The following is a 26,592-nucleotide window of genomic DNA, read 5'->3' as shown; positions in this document are numbered from 1 at the left end:
TCCTTGGTTTTCTTTATTACTTTGCCTATAGCTTGATTTAACCCATTTTTGAACTTTTTTTTTAAAAAAAAAAAGGTCTGTCTTTTGTGACTCATTTTTTTTTAATATTTTATGTTTTATAAACATATATTTTTATCCCCAGGGGTACAGGTCTGTGAATCCCCAGGTTTACACACTTCACAGCACTCACCATAGCACATACCCTCCCCAGTGTCCATAACCCCACCCCCTTCTCCCAACCCCCCTCCCCCCAGCACCCCTCAGTTTGTTTTGTGAGATTAAGAGTCACTTATGGCTTGTCTCCCTCCCAATCCCATCTTGTTTCATTGATTCTTCTGCTACCCACCTAAGCCCCCATGTTGCATCACCACTTCCTCATATCAGGGAGATCATAAATAGAACTGCCCTATGACCCAGCAATTGCACTATTGGGTATTTCCCCTAAAGTGACTCAATTTTTTATTCAGTATTTTTTTCTACGTCACCCAGTGAGTTCGGCCGTTCCTCCTGTGGTAGTGTGCGGTTACCTGACTCTACGGCAGTGTGGTCAGCTCTTGTCCCGTGGGGGCGCGCTCTAGTGTTTTCCAACGACAAAGGATTCTGTACACTCGTATCTCCATCTGCTGACGGTGTGCCTCTCTGTGCCTCTCTGTGCAAGGGTCAGTCTAGGGCGAGCTCTCTTTTCAAAAATAGATCCAATCATGCAGTTTTGGAGTAGCATCATTTTTTTCCCGAGAGATGTCAAATTTTAGATGGTATGAAAGAATTTATCTTATATCAACAGTCCTGAGTAAAAGTGGGTAAGGTAAGGTAGAAGAGAAATTTCTAATAATTTAACCATTTGACTGGTTAATCATACTGTGTGGAATTTCTGATTTTTTAAAAGATTTTATTAATTTGAGAGAGCATGAACATAACTAGGGGTGAGAACAGAGAGAGAGGGAGAAGCAGATTCCCCACTGAGGAGGAAGCTTGGCGATGACTTAGGGCTCAACGCAAGGACCCTGGGATCATGACCTGAGCTGAAGCCACCCAGGCACCCCTGATATATTTTTTTTCTCAAATAATAATTTCCAGTATCCTACTTCATCCTCTGCATATCATTATTGTTTGTAAAATGTTCCAATTCATTGTCCCTGGCTACCATTAATTTTAAAAGACAGTACAGTATGACTAATCATCAAAGGTCATTTCCATGTTAATTCCTGCATTCCCCTCTGGATTCAGCCTTTACTTAATTACAAGGATTTAGATGAAAATCGGATCCTCTTCTGGAAGCCGAGCTCCTTTTCGTGCTAAAAAAAGAGATACTGAGATGTGGAGGGAAGCACATTTCTGGATGTGATTCACTCTGAAAACCAACAACAAATATAAAGTGTTGTTTTTTCCCCAAACAGAAAAAATTTGATTTTTTTCTTTTTATGGCATCTTAACTATCTTTATGTATTCGCCTATGATAAATATCTATAATTGCATGTGGTCTTATAATTTCAGTTTCTTTGAAATTCAGTTATTTATGTGTGCTATATTTTGGAGGTTTACTTTGGAAAAATTAAGTGCATTAAATTTTTTTAGATGCAGGGAAAATTTTTTTGAACTACATGTAGGTGCATATTTATGGTTTAATTCAGGAAGATAACTAAAGGTTTCTTTTTAATTTTGAAGTGTATCCTTGCTGAAGAATTTACCTGAAGATAAACTAACCAAGATCATTGACTGCTTGGAAGTGGTAAGAAATTATAAAGGAAAGAAAACTTTTCATTAAAAGACTATGGAATCTAGCTGTTATTAGCACTGTAAAGGCATAACAAGGAAAAGATGGTAAGTTGCCAGTTTACAGAGACCAGGAGTCTGTTTCTGTTGTGAAAAACCTTAGACCACCTCACAGGGAGTTGAGGGGCTGGGATGGGTTTCGGTGACTCCTGGATTGTATAAAGTTGGATTTGCATGTGTAAAGTGACATTTGATTTACATACTTTAATCTTTTTCACATATTTTACAGACCTGATCCGCCTTACTTGAGGGCATTTGATTTTCTGCAGTTAACATCACAATCCCATGTAGAGTTTTCCCAATATAAAGCAGTCAGAGAAGCTTAGGGTGGTGAAGTAGAGAAGGATATTTCGGAGCTTTCGGGAACAGCCTTCTGAGTCAGGCTATGAAACAACCCCGTACCTGAAAACTCGACACCATGAAAAGACATTTAAAAACCCTTGCATTTAAGGAGCACTTTACGTATTTTAACATCTAGGGGAAAACAGCATATTGGAATGTGTTCAAAGACTCATAGGAGGCATCGCCCAAAGGGTTGGTTCTAGTCCAAGACTAGTCAAGTCTTTTTGTGAAGAAAGCGTTTACAACATGTACCTTAGATTCTAATGACACGCGTTAGATGAGAACCCTTCAGATGTCAGAGATTAAAATGCAACGCAAGTCCTTTCTCTCTGACTTTTGGGGGGGGGGGGCAGTTTCACTGGCGCCAAAACGGCTTTTACAGAATTTAAAGGAAGTAAGGAATAGGAGAGAAATCACATGCCGACTTTAAGCTTTTATAAAGCTGTTCTCAGTGGGAAACATAAAAATCCCAACAAGACTGACTGTTGACAGATTCATGCCTCCGTCAGTCACGATATACGGTGTCAACTAATGTCTGTTGAGAAGGAGCATGACGGTTTATCCTTACGTGTAAGTCACCCCAGTGATGTTTCCATACACCATTCAAGGAACCTGTCCAGCCGTTTGTCAAGTACAGGCCATGATGACACAGTGCCTGGCCTTGTGTCCCCAGAGTGTTCAGATATGAAGTCATTTTCAAGAGGACGGCTTGCCCTGCCTCTCTTGGGATTTTCCCAATGTAACATAACCCATTCCCAGATGTTACAAATTAATAATTCATCCTAATTTCTGAGAGTGTGTGTGTATGTGTTTTAAAGCTGGAGTAGCCCTATATATTTTTTGTTAACTGAGGAAATCTGTTTTTAATATAATACTAATAGAGTATATTCACCAGAGGGGGATTCCGTGCTGACAGCAAATACTAAAATTTACTATCATTAAAAATAAATGGTAAATCAGACATATTTATTGCAGCCACAGGCACTGGCTACAGAATATACAGATGGGAATGCAAATCCAGTATTAATTAACGCACAATTTGAGTTTGAAGGTTCTCATCTTTCAAAACACCCCAGAAAGGCTTTATTATATCTCCGCATTTGCAGACAGCAGCACCGTTTATAAAGGGCCTTTATTCATACCTGGTGAACAAACGTGTCTGTGTAGCGCGTGAGAAGTCTCAAGTGTAAAAGTGATTAGCAAGGGAGTGACGGGGTCTGTTGAGCCCGAAGAAAAGCACATAAGTCACCAGTGTAGCTCGGACTCATGACGCATCAGCAGGGGCCTGGCCGCAGCCCATCACCAAGGCCCCGGGCTTCTAACGGAGCGGCCGCCGAGTCCGGGACCGGCCGCCGCGCAAACCGGCGCCGTAGCCTTTGGGACAAAACAGGCCGAATCTGGCCTGCTGTTCAGGAACTGATTTGGGAGGTTTGGGATTTTTCTGTGGGGGCAGGGAAGGGATACGGGAATTCCTCGTCAGCAAGCCGTTGGTCTGGGATGATGTGAAGACTTTGCCGCCTGAGCGCCCCGACCGACGGCCGCGATGCCTCCTGAGCGCCCGGACCGACGGCCGCGATGCCCTGGTCACCCGGCAGCGCTTCTTGCTTCAGCTTAACCCCGCGCAGTCAGCTCGAGAGGGAGGCGCCCGGTGCCCCTCTTCTGGTGTTCTGATGGGAAAGCGGGACCGGCACCTGCAAGGGGTGACTGGTGGCCGTCACGCAGCCGGACGCAGGTTCCGAGTGCGGGGCGGGCGGGAGTGGTCCTGAAGGTGACCCTGTGAATTCTGCTGTCGCGCGGCGTGGAGCACGGGCGAGGGACAGGTTTCTGTTCCCGCGCGCAGAGGCGTGGGCTCTGACAGTGGTTGACCCAGATGTCACCGCATGCTTTGATACAGAGCTTTGCTACTTGACGCAGTGACCCTCTGCTCTAGGACTCTGACGTGCCACCTTTCCTGAAGCTGGAGGTGTAGCAGGAGTGGGGAGGCGGGGCGGGGGGAGCTCCTGTGGACGGTCGCTGCCCTTGACCCACATCACCTGTGGTGCTGCTTGAAAGGCAGATTCCCAGGTACCACCTTGTGCCTCCTGAATTAGAAACTCTGGGTACCGGCCCAGAAATTCACACTTCAACACTGGATATGCAATTCTTACACATATTAGAGTTTGGGAGGCACTGGTTTAAAGTTATGGATAGAGCACATGTTTAGAGTTTACCACAGTCTATCCCTTTATTCAGGAATTTTCCATTTTTCATAACTTTTTAGAAAGGCTAGCTTTCTTTCTTAGAGTTCCTGCATAACACCGGCACGAACCAGGGTTTTTTCTCATTTTAGTGATTACATCCGGAGTCATAAGACAGTTGAGATAATTGTGCATTTTGCCTGTTCATGGACCCGTTTGCTACAGGCAGGGCTGCCGAGTGTCACAGAAAGTTCACTAGTCCCAAGGTCGAGCTTCTGTCACTCAGAACTGTCCATCAGGGACGGTGGCACTAGGGTCTCCTCACCCACAAAATCAGGGCGTGTTGGCCAGATCTCTAAGGCTCCTTCAACGCCGTTTCAGTTACAGGGTTCTAGACAGTTGGCTCACCCCAAGATAGAGGAATTCCTGTTGGTTTTCATTTTGCAGGCTCCAGTTCCTTGGAAATGAGGAAATTTTACCGGACTGGTTGGTAAGAGCAGCCTGATCCACATGCGGTTGCTTTGAGATTTCTGGGGTGTTTTAACCATCCTGCTTGGACAAACAAAGAGTTGTTGGTAACAACCCAAATAACTGTATGCAGTTTTTTAAACAACCAACGTGGCTACAGAGTCACATGATTCCAGGAGTGTGTGTGTGTGTGTGTGTGTGTGTGTGTGTGGTACGTCTGATTGTGTAACGTCAGTACTTCGTAATGAAGATTTCTAGCCACAAGCTATGAGCTTGCTTCTTAGTCCTTTTTCTCCATCACCTTGAGGTTTGCTTCTGTTTGGTATATATTATTCATAGGCATTCAGTCTCTAACATTTTCTCGATATCACACAAGGAGCATTTTCTTTACAGTGAAAAAAACTTTTTAGCTTTAACTACTGCTGTTTGTATGGTCGTCTTCTGACCTCTACCTCTTAGTCTGCCCTGGGATTGGCTCGCTTAGTTTGCCCTCTTGTTCTACCCCCAGTAACTACTCTCAGGGTTTCCATTACAACTTCTTTTAAAATATCTTTTTCAGATTCAGGGTCACAAGTCATTAGTAGATCCAGAAATTAATTTGGAGGAACATTTTTAAAAATATCAGAGTAGTAAGTGTAAGTGTTATGTAAATATACTTCAATTTTATAAAATGTCTGTATGTGTGTATGCTTGCATTGGTGCATTTGGGTGCACATGTAAAATGTATTTTTTGCTCTGAGTCAGAGTGAAAATGCTTGAAAATCATTGCTTCAGAGGATGGGGTCCATGGCTTTTTGGTCCTATAAGGGACCCCTTTGCAATGTAACCACAGGACAATAACCACACTGTTTGCATTTCTCTTTTTGGTCTCGGTGACCACCCTGGCTGGACCGGCTGTGCTCCCTGGTTGACAGACACTGGCCAGTCTAGCATCAGAGCCTGTACTTACCACTATATATTTTTGGTCTGACCTACATCCACAGCCTTTTCTGATCTGTGAAGTTACTGTCAACACACTGGGAGGTATTATTTATCTTCCTCCCATGGTTTTGGGTGACAAAGAACCAGCCCTAGGAAAAATACCGCTAGGAAGTTTGCCCCTTAAGAAACAATAAAGCTCTTTCTCAGTGTTCCCTTTCAAGCTTCGTTTTAGCCTCCCTGACTGACAGGAATTAAAGCTGCACATCTGCACACACCAAAGGCTTTGTAATAACGGAAGCACAGCCTACCGGCACTTTGGAAATTCTCCGTGTTCTTTCTGCTCCATGTGGGTAGTGGAACCCGAGAGTGGGGTGGGCACTGGAGAGACTGCAGGGCGGACTGTCTGTAGCAGGGACATCTAGCAGGACGCCAGCATCCGGTGAAAGAGAACTGAACAGTAGCTGCATAATGAAAGCGCTGAACTGTGTAGTGGGGTCACTCATTAAACACCAAGGCTCAACTGTTCAGTGGAGCTTGTATGTGGCGAAGGTTTGCGATAAAGCTAGAATGGGAGAGAATAGAGAGTTGGAGTAAGTTAACTGGGATACAAGAAACTCCGATATCATTCCCAGATAAAGTGGAGGTTTGTCTCTTGCTCGCATAACAGCCCAGGGAGGGTACAAGGAGTCATTCAGGCATTCAAGCTCCCGGCTAGATGACCCCTCTCCCAAGATCTCTCAGTGAGGACACATCCGCAACAGCTCACGGACCTCGCCCAGCGTGGCTCCCATCACTCCAGCTCAGGTTCTTTTAGCTAGAATTTAGTGACATGCTACAGCTAACAGGGAGCTTGGGGAGCGCAGTCCATCTGGGCAGCCATGTACACCAAGGAAGGCTTTGATGACCAGCTCACAGGTCTTTCCTAGGAATGCAGAGTCACCCGGTTCCTAGTGTTTATCAAATGCGCTATCAGATGCTTTAGATAAACTGTCTCAGCACTAGGTGTGACAGGTCATGCCATTGTAATTCTATAGAAAAGCAAACTGAGGCCCAAAAATTGAACTAACAGTTAAGCAAATCCTAAACATCTTCTTCCTCAATATGACAACCATTAATTATTTACTATGTTTCAGACGCTTTTAATGCACCAAAACATGGTCTTTAATTGGTTTATTGTAGTAGGCAGAATGGACCTCCCCCCCCCCAGATGTCCCAGACTCGAATCCCTGGGATGTGTGAATATGTTATGTTACATGGCCAAAGAGAATGGGGAGATGTAATTAAGATTCAGGACCTTAAAATAAGGAGGTTATTCTGGATGATCTAGGTGGGAGGAATATAATTGCATGATCTCTTAAAAGCTGAGAATTTTCTCTGGCTGGAGTCAGAGAGAGGTAGCGGAAGTGGAAGTCAGGGATCTTTCAAGTCTGAGCAGGACTTGATGAGCCATTGTTGGTCATAAAGCACAGGGGCTCTGGGCGAGGACCTCAGAGCGGTCTCTAAGAACTGAGGGGCTGACAGCCAGCATGGAAATGAGGCCTTGTCCTAGAAACTGAATTCTGCCAGCAATATGATGGAGCTTGAAAGTGGCTTTTCCCCCAGAACCTCCAGAAGGAATCAGTCTGCTTGACGCTTTGAGTTCAGTCTTAGGAGGCCCTGACAGAAAAATCCAGGTCACCTTGGACTCTTTGACACACAGAAACTGTGAGATAATCAATGGGGGTTGTTCGCAGCCACTAAGAAGTGTGTGGTTATTTGGTACAGCAGCAGTAGAGAACTAATGTGCTTCTCTAAATCTGTGAAGGTAAATATTCTTATTTGAACTTTATGGGTTGATGGATGTGAAATTCAAAGCAGAACTGGGAGTTGAATCGACATGTGTTTGGCTTCAAAGTACTTCCTCCCCGAGATGCTCTGCTCCTTTCCATGAGATGTTGAAGTGTCTTATAAAATGTACATAGTGCTCTATAAATAAAGGGTATGTTTATTCGTATTAGGAGTCATATTTATTTCAAAATGTAAATAGCTTTTAAGCATAAATGACCAAAAAGAATATTGAAATACAGCAGACACAGAAGTAGTTATGTTTGGATTTTATTTTCAAATCTAAAAGAAAAATAAGAGAGAGCTATTTTGTCATTAATTACACCTTTTTAAAGAAATTAAACAAGCCCATTTTTATTTGTATAAATAATTACGAGATCCATTTTGGTTCTCTGACTTTGAGACAATGTTAAAATGAAGTAGAGGTAGACGGTTTTATCCATCTTTTGTTTTCTTTCATTTTTCTTTAAAGATTTATTTATTCATTTGACAGACAGAGATCACAAGTAGGCAGAGAGGCAGACAGAGAGAGAGAGAGAGAGAGGAGGAAGCAGGCTTCCCGCTGAGCAGAGAACCTGCTGTGGGGCTCGATCCCAGGACCCTGGGATCATGACCTGAGCCGAAGGCAGAGGCTTTAACTCACTGAGCCACCCAGGCACCTTAAGATCTTTTGTTTTCTGAGACTGAGTTGTTCTTTCAGCGACAAACGGATTGATTACTAGAATTCTCTGCTTACAGACACATAGAGAGATAAGTGACAAATTGAGATTTCATGAGGATAAACCTACACAGAAGAACATAATTTACATGTGAAAAGTTCTAATGTTGATCTTCTATGATGATAAATTTTTTTGAAGAATCCATAATAAAGGGCTACTTATTCTGTAGGTAGAATTTTCCCAGCCTTTGCTCTTCAAGGAATTAGAAAGTGAGGCTGATATTCTTACAGTCCACTGAGGCTAATATTTTCAACGCTTTTGGTCATCTTTTTCTGGGCTCTAGTCCCAGTTTCAGACTGGGACTGATCACTGGGCCGCTTGCACTTCCATCACTGAGGCGGAAGCTCCCCTGTGCACCAGAGGTCATGGCTTTTCTCTCATTTCTCTTCATGCTCTTTAGTCTTCATGCCTGAAAGTCAGTCTTTTAGGTGAATTTTCTCTGGAAAAGATAACCATAAATGCACATAATAAAGGAAAAGTCTCCTTACTTTTTCTACAGCTTATGACTACAAGGTTCAAGATGATTGCAGTGACGGTAAACAACAAATAAAAGAAATGGGCATGGAATGCTCGTGCCAGACACGAGGAGTTCGGTTTCATTTATGCCTTCATCTCTGCATCTCCACTGGATTGAACATTTTCTTTCTCTCTCGTCCCAACAGGAGTACTATGACAAAGGAGATTACATTATCAGAGAGGGCGAGGAAGGAAGTACCTTCTTCATCTTAGCGAAAGGAAAGGTAAGTATTAATTAAAGCTTACTTAAAGCAAATTTAAGAAGTCGGTCCCAACTAGAGTGGGAACTACTGCTATGGGAAGCCTCTGCACTGAACAGTGAAGGAGCTTCTGTTCGGGAGAGGTCCGTGAGGTTTGGTCTGAGCACTGGGCCGGGGGGTGCAGGAGACCTGTGATGGTTCTAGCTCAGAGGTCACTTCTTAGTGATTCTGGGCATGTCACTTGATTTTCTTTGGACACTTTTCATAGTGCATAAAATAACTGCTTTCTTTCTAAGTTCCCTTTTATCTCTCCTTCTCAACCTGCCCAAGAGTCCAAGATTAGGGCTGGAAATTTTTTCATCCAACGGATGTGACAAGCGGCAGGTGTGCGGAAAATGAACTCGGCAGTTGAGGACAACAGTGGCCGGCCGTGAAGCTGTAGACGGCTATGGCTCCAGGCATCAGTTCATATATCATTGGTTCAGATGCCGATGAAAATTTATGCTGGTGTATATGCAGGAGGCCTTTTCCTTTACTTAGATATTGAGTGGTGACATGTTACCACTTGTTCCCATGCTGACTCTCTACAGTATTCCTGAGATACAGGGCGTTAGCGGAGTATTGAATGGTAGAGAGAAGCTTGAGCACCCGTGTGCAACCTGTTGGATTTTACGACGTCCTTTCTTCCACGGAAGGGTGTCATCAGAGTCAGGCACGGCCCTTTGCAAACCGACTTGTGGTTGAACTTAGCCTGGGCACCCAGGGAAGGAAAACAAGATTAACAAAATAACTTCAAACCTCGGAAACTCTTCAACACTTAGAAACACTTGTCATTTCTCCCAAACCTGGACCCCATGCTTTGAAAGCATTCTGACTAATAAACAAATAACATTTATTGTTTTTTTTTTTAAATTTTAATTCATTGTGACTTTCATAAATGCTAATCAGAATCTCTATTCAACATGAAGCAACCCTTGTTATCCTGTTGATTTGGCATAGTTCTAGCCACAAACAAGGAACACTGATGTTTTTTGTTTGGTTCTGCCATGGGAATGGGTCACACCAAGACACCTATGAGCGCGATGACCCTTCTCCAGATCCACATTTTGCAACCATTTTAGCGGGTGTGCAGGATTCAGTAAGTCAGTCGAGGCCACCGGATTCAGAACTTCTGATATGTAGCCTTATTCTTGATTACTTGTCCACTGTCTTTGGATTTTTGAAATTATTATTTTTTTACTAACATATAAAGTATTATTCGTTTCAGGGGCACAGGTCTGTGGTTCATGAGTCTTACACCATCCACAGCGCCCCCATCGCCCGCACCCTCCCCAGCGTCTGAAACCGGCCACCCCCTCCCCCCCCCACCCCACCCCCCAGAAACCCTCCGTTTGTTTCCGGAGATGAAGAGTATCTTATGGTTTGAAATTACTTTCCTTGAGTATCTCTCGGAAGGAATCGCTGGATTCACATAAAAAATTCTAGCTTTGAGAGGTAGGATTTGAACGGAAGATCTTCCTCTCACAGGCTGGGAGTCATTTGGTTGTTAGTCACAGGTTCTCTCGGTCCCTCCAGACGAGTTGACCGTAGCAAGACTGTGCTAACTGCCGCAAACTCAAAGCAAAGGCTTGTCTGGTTCCTTATTTCAGTCAAAGGTTCATAGATCCGAAGGGTCTGACTGAATGGATGTGTGTCCAGATTCTCATTTTTTTCTTTTTCTCTCTCTCTTTTTAATTGTTTTACATCATTTAGGTAAAAGTCACCCAGAGCACAGAGGGCCATGATCAGCCACAACTGATAAAAACACTGCAGAAAGGAGAATACTTTGGGGAAAAAGCTCTTATCAGGTAAATCCATGAATTCCTGGGCCATACTTAAATAATTCTTTGATTGCCTTACATGTGTAACTACTCCCGTTAGAGATGTCAAATTGAGCTACCAATTGATGTCAGCAAATATTCAGGGATTAAACCAAAAATTTAAACTGGGTGCTAGAAATTTCATTGCTATGCACAAAATAAGTGGACTGATTTTGCACAGAAAAGAAATGGGGAAGTCTTAAAGTTGCTAGTGAAAGTAAAATTGGTGTTCTGTTAGACTCTTCAGTTGAAAAGCGTGTGAGAGAAAGAGACAAAAGACATGAGAATCACAATTTCCCTTTGCAAGTTTTTATATTTCCAAAGTTTGAAATATTGTCTTTTCCCCCTTCTTAAAAAATGATCAAATAATGACTTTACATATTTCGTGTGCTTTAAAATCATTATGCCAAAAGCAATATTAAGAACTTTTATTGCCTCATTCTGCAAGTTTTAAGAAATAACTCAAAATAGTGTGTACAGAACTTCGACCTGAACCTTAGGTCTTTTGAGGGATGAATTTATCTACTCTTGATCCGACTTATGGAAGAAATGTTTAAAAAGATCAATCAAACGTCTTAGAAGACACTGTGTACTTCCTGGGACTCAGAAAACAACCTCAAGTCTAAAAAAACCCAGATTTTCTTAACTATAAATAACTTTATAAAAGATGAAATTAGAGTTTAGAATCGCTTCTTGGCCTTTTGGGTCGGATCAAGCGTAGAGTTTCGAGCAATACTTTTTTTGGAGTTACATATGTTTTGAAATTTTGAAATTAGTTAAGACATCACTTAAAGTTTTACTGTTACTACTAAATGGGTTTTACTTCAAATCTATGCTTATAGAAATGAGTATTATTTCTGTTCATTTTCTTCCTTTTTAATTTTTGTCTTGAAGTCCCAGTTCTGCTGATTTGTATGTGATGATAATATTAAGTGTAGAGCAAAGAAATGGTGTTCATAAATTACTGGAGACAAATCTGATTACTTAAAAATTAGAAAGTTCTTATTTTTTTAAAGGAAAAACTAAACTTAGGAGGTTAGATTGTGGTTGTTTTGTAAACAGTTTAAAAATGGAATGTGAAGACAAGCTAAACTGCTCTTTCTCATTTTCTAGCTCATAATTAACTTGTTTCAATAACAGGGGAATTGTCCTTTTTAATGTTTTTGGTTGTGGCAGTGTGAATAGCTTCATGTGATATAATTATGTAATATTGTTATTCAAAACTTCAGTGTGTTTGTTCTTAACATTACTAGGTTATTTGTCTCATACCTGCAAACAAAACAACTACAGTTTGAAAGTGCAGAGAACTCTATAAATGCACCAGAGAGTCAAAATATCTCTTGAAAGGAAATACGCTGTCTGATTTTGCTGGATCTGAAATAATTTATGCTCTGTGTCACAGCTAGCCGATCACAGTGTTTTCCCAGGAGAACCATGGGAATTTATATTTAATATATATACCCAACTCCCCAGGCATTTGGAAGCACAAAGCTAAAATGAAGGAAAAGGAGCCCTGATACAAATACTTGTAGACGTTTATGTACGTCTTTGCTATCGTGCTTTAGGGCCACTGAAGGGGACTCGGAGTTCCTTACAGTCTGCGTATTTCTGGGACTTGACATTAATTAGTCCCAGGAGTTCTTACAACATTGTATGTACAAAGATTGACTCACGGCACTCACACAGTTATTATAAAAGAAGCGTACGTGTACTCACAAACCCTAATATTTATGAAGTGTTTGCAGAGAATATTCCCAGTCAGTCTTGACATTGACAAGTGCAAGGGCTGCCACACCTTTGCTTTTCCGAACTCGCAAATCAGATTGGCTCACATCTAAGATCAGGTCTGTGCGCATGCACGGGTGTGTGGACATCCATCCGTACGTATAGATGTCGATGTCTACACACACACAGGTTGAGTACAGTCTACCCAGCTCCCAGCTCATCAAGCTGTAATGTTTTCATTAATGTCTTCCAGCAGGGACCCTGCAAATTTGGGAGGAACTATGGGTTATATCAGTAGGACTCTGAATGTTAGCTGTGTGGTTAAGGGACTTCTTTGCAATAAGAAATGGGTCACCAAGTTTTTCCTATCTCAACACTTAAGGAAGAAGAAGGAACTATATATACTTTGTGTGATACCATTTTTGATGAATTTGCTTAGAGCTGTCTCGACATACTTGTTCTTCCTGGTTACCTTAAATGAATCTCACAGCACTGGGTACCATCTGGGTGTACCATTTTTCAGTGTCTTTAGTTTGTAACTAATGGAGGGAGGAAACTAGTACAAATAAATGCTTTACCCAATGCTTGGCCCATTGGTATTCTTTGGTTGTTAAATTTGCCATCATTAGATCGCATGCCATAATTCATTGTATCTAGGTTCTCAGCGGTGAGATGCACCAATTACATTATGTGCCCGTGAGGAAGAAAGACAGTGCTATTAATTACACTGTGATTCATCACCAATTGTAGGACATGTTCTGATTTCAGAGATTTTAGTGGAAAACATACTCCTAGACTTTATGAAATTAAGGTATTTTAGTGTTTATTTAAATCGTTGGGTGATATGGTACTCAAAACACTTTCTTTGGGCTTTATTCTTGATTTTTTTTTTATTCTAACTAGTTGAATATTTTCCCAGTGATTTTTTTTGATCCATTAATTTCAGTTTGGGCTGCTTATTAATGAGCAGTTCCCACTTGGTCACCAGAGAGGTATTTTATTCTGGCTGACACAAAGCCCAGAAGGCGATTCTATAGAAAGTCACAGTCGCTGCTCTCTCTCTGCTCCCAGCACAGTTGTCTTCTTGTCAGAATTGCTCACATACATCACCTTCATTGGGGTGCATTTCAATTCCCTTTTGGAAAGGGGTGAAGTGTAAGTTATGATATTTTAAAAGCGGCAGCCTTTGGAAGGTTTAAGTGATGGTGTTTCATAAAAAAGCAGATTCTTTAATAAAAATGGATGTTTAATTTCGTCCCTGTTTTTGTCTGCAGCGAGGACGTCAGATCCGCTAACATTATTGCTGAAGAAAATGATGTGGCGTGCCTGGTTATAGATCGAGAGTGAGTATGCCGATGTCAGAGAAGGCCGGCTGCGGCCACCTTCGAAGACTTGGCCTTCTGTTACTCCAAGGGCCCATCTGTCTTCTCATTCATCACCACTCAGAAATGCTGGGCAACCCTCAGCTGCGAGTACATTCCATTAAAATTCATGGGGAGGAACTGGGCCTTCGGGTCTGAGTCTGTCTGAGGCAGTGGCAGATGCTGGCGGGCTAAATATTTTGTGTGCAAACTTTGTACATAAACATCAGCGATAGACTGATTTAAATTCTTCATCTTCCAGAGAAATAAGCTTATTGGTGCCCTTTTGGATTTTTCTCCCCTGCACAATAGAGTGAACAGCTCCATAATTTATTTCTAAAATGCTCTAAGCAGTCAGAAAACTTTGAATAAATCCTATCTCTCTGGGACATAACATACAATACCCCTTAGTTATATGTATTTCCAGAGAAGGTTTGATTAAACATTCGTAGTGATTTACAAGTGATGTGTGTTAATATTAATCTCTAAGTGTCTCAGGTTGCTTTCGGGAAAAAGTCTTACCTTGTGGCCTTCACTCATTTCAAATTGTATTGAATCTGGCCCCTTGGGTCTCTCATTAGTGAGTTGTTTGTTTATTGATTTTCTATAATAAAGGAAATTCAAATATACAAATCTAGGCCATTGTCTAGGAAATGTCTGAGTGTGGTCAAAAACATAGGGCATACACACATGAAATATTAACAAAAAACAGTAAAATGACAAGAAGTATCACAAAGCAGTATGTAGTGGGTTGCAGTTGAACATAACATTCATCCTGAACATCAAATTATAGAGATTTAGAACTGGAAAGAACTGTAGAACATTCAGAAGTCTTTTTATTTTGGAAAATTTCACATATAGTAAAAAGCAGACAGGAGACTATTATGGACCCCATAATGCAAGTTCAAAAATGATCAGTTAATGCCTCATCTGTATCACTTTGCCACCCCCGCCCCGTCTTCTCATAGTACTTTCAAGCAAATTCCAAACATAAAATTATTTCATCTGTAAATTTTAGTAGCATCTCTAGAAGATAAATGTTACTTAAAATACATGACCACCATAACATTAACATACACAAACAGCACTCATTCTTTTTTATTTATGATTTGTGATTAAGAGATGATTGACCCATAACTTTAAATTGCTTTCAGGTATACAACGTAACGATTTGAAATACGTATATTATCACCAAAGGACCAGGGCAATCAGTCTAGTTGGCATCCGTCACCACGCACAGAACAATAATTCTTAATATCACTTCAAATTATTTCAGTCTCTCTCTGGATAAGCAATGGAAGTCCCAGATCGGTAGAGATGTCCCAGCAAAGCCATCTGCGACGGTGCCCTGATGGCTTTCGGAGTTCGTTCCGCTGGGCCATTTGGCTCCCCGAGCATGTGTTCAGCGAGAGGAGCAATCACAATGCAATAAAGTGGGCAAGGTTTTATTTTCTTTTAGGTGTGGAAACGGGGCTTAAAAATTAATAGGAATTTGTCAGGCCAATAGGAAATGGAGAAGTCACTCGAGGTGAAGTAGAGCTTAAAAACAAAGGCATGGGGGCTAGAAAGTGCAAAATATGTTCGGATAAAGGTAATCTTTGGATGCCAGCTCACAAAGGGAAAGTATACTGGTACAGGGTTGTCCTGATAGTGCGTTGTTTTGTGTATGAGTTCATGAAAAATAAATGCATACCCTGAATAGCATTAGCTGTTCGGTAGAATCTTATCAATTGCTCTGAAATGCTGGGACTAAAAATATGACACAAAGGAAGAACTCCTTTCGTGTTTCTTCATCGCAATCACACAAGCAAGTATTTATACGATACCTCACGCACTCAGAATCCCTGCAAAGGATGCCAGGATTTTGTGGAGTTTATATATTATATATTATATTATATATTATATATTATGTGTAAGTTTATAATTTTAAAATGTTCCACATACATGTGTACAGATGAGATCTGGTAGTGTAAGAGTATTGTGTTAGGCTCAATGAGACTCGAAACATGAATTTATTCTGTGAGTGAGAGGAGCTGGAAATCTGATGTGACCAGGCTGACCTACATCCTGGATTTCTGGATAGTTCTGGTTGTCCCAGCATGTTTGTTATCGGTACCGCCTTTCACTCTGAAAAGTATTGAGTTTGAGTGATAAACCCATAGTAGTCATCATAGTAACGACTAATAGACTAGGTTCAGATCCGTGATAATTCCCCCACTTTACCCTATATGCCCTTAGATCATTATTTACGTTTTGCTTAATTGCTTCATGTAACATCTGTCTTCCCTCTCTTCTGTAAGCTTCACGGGGACAGAAACCTTTCCTTGTTCACTGCTGTTGCAGGGCCAGCAGACGTCATAGTTCTCGGCAGACGGGAAGGGCTCCCCATGTTGGCTGAATACAGGGCACCATCCTTGCGGTGACGCGGGGCGGCTGCGTTTCCTCCTTCTTAATGCATTGTTTTCAAAATGCGTAGAATGAACTCACTGCAAGGAGAGTTAAAGTTTCCCTATTTTTAGAACGTAATAAAATGTGCAAAATAGCAATAGCTCTCTCCATGCGTGGGAAGTGTGATTTGTGACATCTCCGTCACTGGTTGTTGGGCTGGATCTCAGAGGAAGTGATCACACCGCATGCTACACCAGCAGAGTGGTTACAGGCTGTTTGTTACAGCTAGAGTGTTGTAGCTGTTTAAGTCTGCACTCACTCGAGTGTGCAAAGAATTTCTAGGGGACGGGAACAGCAGTGAGAGCCTACATCTTCAACATGAGATTTGTTTACAGTGCCTTAATTAGTTGAACGGCAGGCCAGTAGTGGTGACATATAGAAGAAGTAAGAGTGAAGTGATGTACAGCAAGTAGTTTCCTTTCACTTGAAAAGTTCAGCCATTGGAAATTTGAAATTTCATGGCGATACGCTTGTTTCTCACTGTTCTGTGGTCAGCGAAGGACAGTGGGCAGAGGAGGTGGGAAAGAGTGGAGGGTAGATTTGAAGGGGAAAATGGGAGATACCCAGCATGGTATGTGAGAGCTGCGTAATAAGGGGACTGTGGACTGGTGGCCTGTTCAGTGTGGGCAGAGGGGTTCAGGGCTGGGCAGGCCGCAGATGGCAACTGTACAGTAATGAGACAGGTCTGCTTTATTAGCTGGAGGTGTCTGGGGGTCCGTTTTCATTCCTTTCATTTTGCTCTGCTCAGGTGCTTCAGATTCAGCCAGAAGATTAAAGCACAGTTTCTAGAAGGTTCCTGGTTTGCAGTAGGGAAGAGAACGACTCTAAAAACCACACATTAAGGTGGATTGTCCAGTGTAGGGGTGGGGAAGCATTGAAAAGAAATCAAGAAAATGTATTTCCCTTGGTGAGGAAGGGGATACCTTATTTCTTGTGGGCAAGGGAGGCTTGTATCAGAATTCCTGTGAACAGTGTGGGAAGTGAAGCTAGACGGCGCCGCCCAGGTCTGATTTATGGAGGGTGAGAGTGGTCGAGGGGAGGCGTTGGCTGAGCCTCTGGGAACCACTGCGATAAAGTAAAAAAAAAAAAAAAAATGGATTTAATCATGAAGCAATGTAAAATGAGGGCCATTATCAAGGGAAAAGAAAAGAAACATTTTATCCTTGATTTTTAAAATAAATAGCTTAATTTGATGAAGCAAAGTTAGGAAAATCTGCAACCCATTTAACCTGTTGATTCAGTAAAGAGATTGTGACTATTTTCTTTCCAATATCTTCTTGAAAAATATTGTTAGTAAACCTGAACCACAAGGCAGAAAACTACTAAAAGGTTTTCTCTTCTTTGTTTTCATAAGCGAGAAGAATTCATTATATAACTTCTAAATAGCTATTCTACATTTTGTGACAACTTTACTGTCACCTAAATTCTTGAAAAACCATTTACAAAGCCATCAATAATCATAACGAAGTTTTCTAAGAGCTTGAGGAAATGTCAAATTACAAAGGCACCTATGTATTTTATTCACTTAGAACATTCAACCAGACAGTCGGGACTTTTGAAGAACTCCAGAAATACCTTGAAGGGTATGTGGCCAACCTGACCCGGGATGACGAGAAAAGACATGCGAAGTAAGTGCGGCGGGGTCTTCTCAGGGGCACATGCCTCCTGGCAAGTGTGTGTGGTTCGCTCGGTGGTGACTGCTGCTGTGCCGCCACTAGAAAACAGCGGGCAGTTCTTTTAAATTGTGCTTCCACAAAGAGATGCCACTTACCAGTAGTATGGGTGGGATTTTAGTCTGTAAGTGGTCAGCTCCTTATTTGGGGTTGACAGGTAGTAATGTGAGGGAGACATTTCCTGAGAGGGGCCTTGGGAAGGGGATGCTTGACATTGTCTTTCAATGTCAAAAGGACGTTATTCAGAAATGAAGCGTATCTTGCCCATGGAGTTCAAGCAAGAATGCCAAGGCAGTAGAATAACCCATTCATCTTGATTCCAGGTAAAGAGCCATGGGGAGAGACAGAAGTATTTCAGAATATAAGCGAGCTATTACCCAGGGTTGTGTGTGTGTGCACGCACATGTGTGTGTAGGAAGGAGTTGGGTTGGGCTAAATATAGTGATATTTATGAATAATTTTGTGCTTCATAGAAAAACTATGTTGTAAAGTTTAAAATATTTGAAAATCCTTTACAGTTTGTAGAGTAAATACTTCAGCATATATTCACCAGGTAGGACTAACGAAGCTAGAGTTGAAAGTTCTAGAAAACTGACACTTGAGTTAAATTAGAACATTCAGTGAGGCCCTCCTAAGTTTTTTGCTTTTGTCTTTTTATGCAAGGGATATATTTGCAGTTTTTATGTCTTTAAAGGCCTTTTGTAGTAAGAACACTTCATGAATATATGTATAATACAGAAGTCAGAGCATTCTACCTTAATTAAAAGAGAAAAATGAGTATTTCCAAACAATGATATTTAGACATAAAGTAAGAAATATCTCTTTCATGTTTCACTAAGCAGTCATTCTGGTTCAGCCATGGAAAACTTCAAAATCTGACAAAAATAGCAAAACACAGCAAAGATTCTCAGTGTGGCATTCCCCTGTATGTATAGCCAAGGGAATGACTCACCGGTTTTACTTCCTCTCATTGACTCTTAAAAAAAAAAAAAAAAACACGCACATATTTATTGAAATATGCTTTAAACACTACACGGTTCAGCTCTTTCTACCTCACACTGATTCGGTTTGATATTTATTCATCGTTCTGTGCATCAGTTTCTTTGTTTGTATATCCGGCTGTCTTCCCTCCCAATGCAAGTGAAGCTGACCCTCTAAAAGTCGAGGTAGCCTTTGTAGCCACTATGGGCAGCAACCCTGGCAGAAATAAGACTGTTGCGTGAGTGGAATTTATGTGTGTCATGACTCTGGCTTGACTAAGGGGATGTGTGCCAAGTTTCACTTTTCTCACACAGGAGATCCATGTCTAACTGGAAGCTGTCCAAAGCACTCTCGCTGGAGATGATTCAGCTGAAGGAGAAGGTGGCCAGATTCTCCTCCTCTTCCCCATTCCAGAACCTTGAGATTATTGCAACACTGGGCGTTGGTGGGTTCGGAAGAGTTGAGCTTGTAAGGGGTTTACGTTTCAAGCATCTGAGAGAAGCCTTTTGACTTTTTCTTGTTTTATATTCCAGTGTTTCTTGGACGGACATGTGAATTGTTATTGCCCTCTTAAGTGTTGCTTTGAGCTGAAGTTAAGAAAGCACGTTTTTCACTGTGCGTGTTGTATGGTAGCAGGCCTGTGCTAATAAGTCACTTGTAGTAACGGAGCTGCTATTTCAGCTTCTGTGTCACATCCTTTTGTGAATTCTCGTCTTGGTTATAATTATCGGAGATGTACCAAGTAAGCGTTCCCAGAGACTCTAACTCATTAAAACTGTACTTTTTAACAGGAAAATGTGTGCACACATACACTCATGGCACGTGAACTATTACTAAAGAAAAGAGTGTGTCCAGTGGAAGTGTCCGAGAAATAAATCCTTACTATAGTTGACACAGCTCCACTGCCATGTCTGTATTTGGCTGCCATTATCCTGCCTTGGGTTGCTCAAGATTTTCTCTCTGGAAAAAAAGAGAAGATGACTGTAAGGGAATATCTGAAGAGCAGCCTCTGTACTGTTGACCAGGACAGCTGGGAACTTGCGGCCTGACTTTGGCTGGCTTTTCCACTTCACCGCCTCTCTGAGCTTTACCACTAGCTTCCAAGGAGTAACCGAGCGGTCCTGTCGGATCCAGGGCTCCGGGGAAACGGGGGGATGGAGATCTGTGACCTCACCTGGGGACAGGTGACTCTGAACCTTTGGCTGTTCCCAAGCCCTTCTTCGCCCAGCAGATTTTTAATGATTCACTGTACCTTAACTTCGGGGAAGTTTGCTGACACCTTCGTCTGCTGGATGGCCATGGACATGAGCAGATCAGAAGTGCTGCCAGGAGACTCTGGACAACGCACTTCACCCCAATCAATTCTCCCTCTCTGATGGGTGAGGGGGGAGGGGAAGAAACAATTTCTTCATAAGCCAAAGAGTATTTTTCACCTTTTTTTTATGCCATATAGAGAGACAAGGGCAATAGCTATCTGCAGTGGTATTTTTCACCAAACATCCTGGCAAAAGGATTGAATTAGCAATTCTGAGATGTGGTTTTTTTTGTATAGTTAGATAATAATTGAAACAATAATTCCACCATTAGTTTAAAAATCCTGCATAGTACTAATGGCAAATGTGAAAAAATGTGGGGTGTGGCCAAATCTACAGGTTCATTACCTGCCATCTATCGTGTGCTGATGGAGGTGTAAGCCTATCCGAGGACGTATCTATAAAAATGTTTTATTTCCTTTTAAGGGAAAATTTTATTTGTCCATCTAAAGCAACAGGTTCCAAAAGAACTTTCTGTACTTCGGGAAACGTCCTAACTGTCTGCTATCCAGAAGGGTAGCTAGGGCTAGATGTGGCTGGCGAGCTTTTGAAATGTGACTAACGCAGCTGAATTTCTTACTTTAATTAACTTAAAATTAAACAACCTCATGTGACTAGTTGCTGTCATATTGGATACAGCAGCTATGGATTTTGACTTCATATGTTTTGTTTTGAAAATCAAAGAAGTGCCTATTAGGAAAGAACCATTTTTGGCAATTCTGGTCAAAGTTCATATCAAACACTCAAAAGTGAATAGATTTTTAAACATTAAACCTAACTCGAGTTTGTTTTTCTTGTTCTAATGCAAACGTATTAAGACCATGTTCCAGATTTGTGAACTTTTCTGGAAATTGCAATGCAAGGATGTACACTTGGATAAAAGTTAGTTCCCAGAGGGGCACGTGGATAAAAGGGTACATACTGTTTAATGGGAAAGAAGTCCAACTCCTCATTGGTTAACTTGTTTTATATAGATATGGTGAACCTTTTTAATAACTTGATTGTGAGGGATCTTCTCTTCTGGTGCAGGTTAAGGTGAAGAATGAGAATGTGGCTTTTGCTATGAAGTGTATACGGAAGAAGCACATCGTGGACACGAAGCAGCAGGAGCACGTCTACTCAGAGAAGCGGATTCTGGAAGAGCTGTGCTCTCCCTTCATCGTGAAGTAAGTGACCATCCGGCCCCACAGTTAGGACTGGGGACGCTTTCGAAAGTTTCCACGCGAGAGCACAGAACAGTGAAAGAAGGCCTCACTCTGAGTTCTCTACCCCTGTTGCAGAAACAGCTCACAAAATGGGAGAAGTCTGAAGTCTGCAGTCAAGCGTGCAGGTTTTTTATCCTTGCGAATGTCTCAGGAGACTGTGTGTGTGTGTAGGGGTGTGTGTGGGAGAGAATATGAAATTGGTGTGGAATAACTTGAACTGATTATTTAATCCATACCTACTGCAGAATTTGGGAAGAAAAGAATTCATTTGAAACTGTCAAGGGACACACTGCTGTTAAATTTCTGCAAGAAGAGGCCTTTGGGTTCGTGTAGTCTTCCGGGGGCCCGGGGCATGATCCTAGCAGATCCGAGATGCTGGGCGATCCGGCTCCCCGGAGTCACTACTCCTCCTTCCCCAGAGTCGGGACGAGAATTCTGTTGTGCAAGGCCACAGTTCTCCTTACTTGTGAATTCATGAGTCTGTGGTGTAGGCCAGTGGAGACCTGCATTTTCATGCGGGTCATAGCCCTAGAATATAGTTTCGGTGGTTTCCAGGTGAGGCAGAGTGCCCTTACGGCGGATAGAATTTGTGTTTTGGATCAAATGCCTTGAGAGAAACTTCCTGCCTATCCATAGTCCCACACCCACTTTTTTTCAACATTAAAAGCGTTGAACCAAGGCAATGCTGGGTTTTCTAAGTATTTTTATATTAATGCGTTCCCAGAATGCCTCCCCCTTCTTCAATAATTCCTTAACAAACTATCATAAGCAGTTTCAGGACATGGCTTAGCTTTTATTCCTATTCTCATTTCCAGCTCTCTGCAGAGTGCCTGGCATAGAAGGAAATGATAATATAATAATAAATATCAATGTCAACATTGATTGAGAAATTAACATGTGCCAGACACTGCTGTAAGCACAATATATATGTGATATATCATATGTAATATGTTGAATATATCTTTAAATAGGTTACATTTATTCTTCCTACTATATATGCAGATATGCAACATAAATTAATATGTGACTAACATAGAATCCAGTGAATGCATGTATTCATCTGACCTTTATGAGGTAACCGCGAGGTCAATGTTATGATCGAACTCGAGAGCAGTCGTTAACAACCGGGCTGTCAGCTCGTGAACGGCGGGTCGGAGACTCAAGCCTGAGTAGTCTGGACTCAGAGCCCACACTGAGCGGCTCTGCTAGATTGCTTCTGCTGGCGGCACACCATCGGGATGCTCGGCTGGCACCCAGGGGTGCGGTACGGTACCCGGCCCGGGTCCACCTTGGGACCGAAGCTGTCATTCCTGTAGCTTCTGGGAGTGTTGTCAGCTGAGGACTCTAGCTCGGTCCTTTTCTGGTCACTGCTATCAGGTGATCAGAACCCCCTTGCCCAGGATCAGACTCTGCTTCCAGGTGCAGCCCACATCCCACGAGGGCAGAGCTCCTTGAGGCTGAGGCTTTCATTGAAACTAGAGACTCCGTCGGAGCTGAACTCTCCTGCCACCCAGGCGTGTCTGTGCCTTATTCCTCCCCTGGGGGACGGGGGTTGTTCCCAGAAAACTCTCCCTACTGAACTCACTGCTTATAGGTCTCTGTCTCACAGCCTTGTTTTTGAGACCAACCAGGGGATATAGGACATGGGTGTGACGGGAGCTCATAAAGGAGACGCAGGCAGAGGTCTCTGGGCTGGTGGAGGGAAGAGAAGCCGTATTGGAGAAGGGGGCCGAGGAGCTGCCGTAGCGGGCTCCTGGGCGTGTCTCGAGGAATGGATCTCGCTGTTACAGCGGAGCCGAGATGCAGAAGGTCAGTGTGTGTGGAGAGGGAGGCCAGTAAGGGAAGGAGCTCCCGTGTGCAGAAGCCAGGCAGGACGAACGCTCCGTGAGGGGTCCCATGTGGCCGGAGGGCGTCCGGAGCCGGAGGAGCATGTGTCCCAAGCGATACCGATGATGTTCTTAAGCAACTTCAAAATGCTTTTGAAACGAGATCTTTAATAACAACCATGTTTTCATGTGTCTTCGCAGATTGTATCGCACTTTCAAGGACACTAAGTATGTATACATGCTTCTGGAGGCCTGCTTAGGTGGGGAGCTGTGGAGTATATTAAGGGACAGGTAATGGAAAAGCATTATAAACATCGCGCCGTGTTCTCGCGTTTGGTCTCAAGGATGCTTTATTCATGATTTAAAGAGACGTAAAGAAAGTCATTAAGAAGTCGTCCTAAAAGACATTATCATGTGATAACAGAGCAATGGTGGTATTTCTTCTCTAACGTTGGACCTATGCAATAGACACCGTAAAAGGTCGTTGGTCATTTCCATATTAGGGATCAAAGAGTTGCAGCCCTCAAAAGAGAGTGAACGCTTCACAGTCCTGTGGTTAGTGCGAGGCAGGGTCGCTGGAAACCCGGAATCTCTGCGGGGGAGATGGAGAAGGGGTGGGGCAGGGCGAGGCAGGGCACGTCCTGCAAAGATTCAGGTTTACAGAAGGGCCGGTTTCTGCCGAATCGCAGCCTCCTGTGTTTACTGAGCGCCAGCGGTGTACAGGCCTCCCTTGTAGACAGTGTGGGGGCTTTCCAGACAGGGTGAACTTTCCTAACCAAAAGGGTAAAAGGTATATAAATTTTCCTCCAGTGAGTTTTGATCTTATTTGGGGAAGTAAGTTTTAAAACATTGCATTATTAGGTGTGTGAGCTAAATATGACAGAGAAGTTGCCAATTTGTAATTAACTGCCAAGTGAGAGTTGCAGATGGCAAGCTCGGAGGAGAGGAGGCGCGTAAAGATGTGATGAAAGAGGAAAGACCGGACCTAACTCCTAGAGAGGACCAGTGCTTTGGAAGGGCAGAGAGGAAGGGAAACGGATGTGTATGCAACAGGAAAGTGGAGATAGGATTATGTGTCTTTGGGGGTGTTTCACAGCCCAATGTGAGTAGAAGACAAGGTCCGCAGAAGAGGGGTGTGGAGGTGGGTTTGCAGGAGGTTACGGAGGTTAATGCCGGGCCGGATGTGTGGGAGTGTCACTGGTCTGGCTGTCTCATCACAGTCACGTAGAGAGCTCTGCAAAGTAACCGTGCCAAGCCCTGATGCCAGAATTATGATTTGGTTCACCTTGGATGGGGTCTAGTGAATGACCTCCCCAACAGTTCTAATGGGCATTCATGGTGGAGAATCCCAGACCCAGGGAAGGGGAGACCTTTGAGCATCTGAGAAGAGATGGATGGGTCGTGTTAGAAATGTGCTGCTGGGTGGATCGGGGTGGGGAAGACCAGGCAGGGTGCGGAGACTCGGTGGAACCTACAGAAACATTTGCTCCCTCCACCTTTCCTTCAGCAAGCGGGTCTGTGTAGGAACGGGAGTCGGTGCTGTCTGCTGGGCACTGTGCCTCACTCTCGAAACAGCACTGTACAAGAAGTAGTAAACCTATTTCACAGACAGGGATCTGAGGCTCAGAACAGCCACACCACTTGGCTGAGGGCACAGTGATAGAAGAAGCAGGAGTCAAAGCCAGTAGAAACTCACCCCAAAGCCATACCCTTCCACAACTCCCTGCCACAAATCACCACCACGTTTTCATGCTGCGGTATGGAAACCCGCACGCAGTGCTGACACAGGGCCAGTCTAATATCAAGGCGCACGGAACAGGAAAGAGTTATGACCCCATTTCTGCATGGTTCTTGTTACATGCTATACCAACAGGAAATGAAAACTATCACTTGAGTCATTGTGGAGGCAAGCAGTAAATTACAGAAGTCTGCTTCAAGCGCTCCGTTAAAATAGTTGCATTTTCTCTAGAGTTTGCCACAAATATCTTAAAAAGTCTTGTTTTCTTATGGTTGTATTTTTCGTATCCATACATGATGACAAGAAACAATTGTTGGGATGGGGACGTTTTAATAGTAGTGAGGAACTTCTCATTTGCCTCAAGCATCCCCCTCAATCTCTTTATCGTCATCAGGCTCCCTCATGGGTGGTACGGAATCCTTCTTAGTGTCAGTGCCCTACAAAACACTTACTTTCATGGCGTAAAATTACCAATGCGATAGCTGACCCCTGGACCAGACCACGGATATGTGTGTCCAGAGTATTAAGAGGGGAAATGATCTCGTTGCAGGGGCAGCTTCGACGAAGCCACCTCCAAGTTCTGCGTCGCTTGCGTGACTGAAGCGTTTGACTACCTGCACCGACTAGGTATCATCTACAGAGACCTGAAGCCAGAAAACTTAATCCTAGATGCTGAGGGTTATCTTAAGTTGGTAAGCCAAGTTCTGTCACTTAGAGTGTCATAAGAGACATTTCTAAACACCAAAGTCATGTCACGATTGCAAGTTACTTTTAATTTGGGGACAGCTGTTATTTCATCATGGGGAGGGTGTATGGCTAGGACATTGGCACCTTAATCCGGGGGGAAGTGTTAGAAGCACATTCTTTTTGGCCTGGGAATTTAATATTTCAGCCATACCCGTGACTGCTTGTAAGGACGTGTGTAATAGAACGCCTTTAACATTGGATTTGGTTAATATTTTGTATAATATATTTCAACAGGTTTTAATACATTCTTACTACATAGAGGGACCGGATCTAAGGAATAAGGAAAGTAGGTGACAGTCTGTCTCCTGTCCCAAGATTGCCACTGTCTGTGTAGGGAGGAAAGATACACTTAGGAATGTTAGTACGATTTTTTTTTTTTTTAAATCTCTCTAGGTGAGAATCCAGGGCTGCGAATCACAACACTAGACCAGAGGCTCCTTGAGGACAGACACTTCCCTTGTTACCCATCTTTGTAGTCCTCTGAAGCCCAACATGTGTACACTCCCAGTCACACAAACCGCTCTCAGTGTGAATCTAGGAGAAACTGGGCCGTCGTGAGGGGAGGAGCCCAGGCACCTTGGACGTCAGGAGAACCCATGCAGACGGGGGTCGTCAGGAGGGAACCCATGCAGACGGGGGACGTCAGGGGAACCCATGCAGACAGGGGACGTCAGGAGAACCCATGCAGACGGGGGACGTCAGGAGAACCCATGCAGACGGGGGTCGTCAGGAGGGAACCCATGCAGACGGGGGACGTCAGGGGAACCCATGCAGAC

The 26,592-nt window shown here is 43.0% G+C and overlaps 1 protein-coding gene across 2 annotated transcripts in view; it reads left to right on the top strand.

Moving 5' to 3' along the window:
• PRKG2 (protein kinase cGMP-dependent 2) overlaps window positions 1-26,592 on the top strand; it is a 97,780-nt gene that overhangs the window by 39,649 nt on the left and 31,539 nt on the right. Inside the window, exons 6-14 of one of the 2 annotated variants that reach the window (XM_059385798.1) lie at window positions 1,666-1,729; window positions 8,887-8,964; window positions 10,693-10,787; window positions 13,799-13,867; window positions 17,863-17,961; window positions 19,302-19,368; window positions 21,330-21,466; window positions 23,533-23,622; window positions 25,620-25,761. In XM_059385798.1, coding sequence (XP_059241781.1) covers window positions 1,666-1,729; window positions 8,887-8,964; window positions 10,693-10,787; window positions 13,799-13,867; window positions 17,863-17,961; window positions 19,302-19,368; window positions 21,330-21,466; window positions 23,533-23,622; window positions 25,620-25,761 — 841 coding nt within the window. Of the gene's footprint in view, window positions 1-1,665; window positions 1,730-8,886; window positions 8,965-10,692; window positions 10,788-13,798; window positions 13,868-17,862; window positions 17,962-19,301; window positions 19,456-21,329; window positions 21,467-23,532; window positions 23,623-25,619; window positions 25,762-26,592 lie in introns of both variants that reach the window. The other variant, XM_059385792.1, reaches the window with a different exon arrangement.

This window comes from Mustela nigripes, chromosome 1 (assembly GCF_022355385.1).
Source record: "Mustela nigripes isolate SB6536 chromosome 1, MUSNIG.SB6536, whole genome shotgun sequence".
NCBI classification, from domain to species: domain Eukaryota; kingdom Metazoa; phylum Chordata; class Mammalia; order Carnivora; family Mustelidae; genus Mustela; species Mustela nigripes.
Note: the sequence above shows the minus strand (reverse complement) of the source record. Positions and strands in the feature narration are given on the sequence as shown.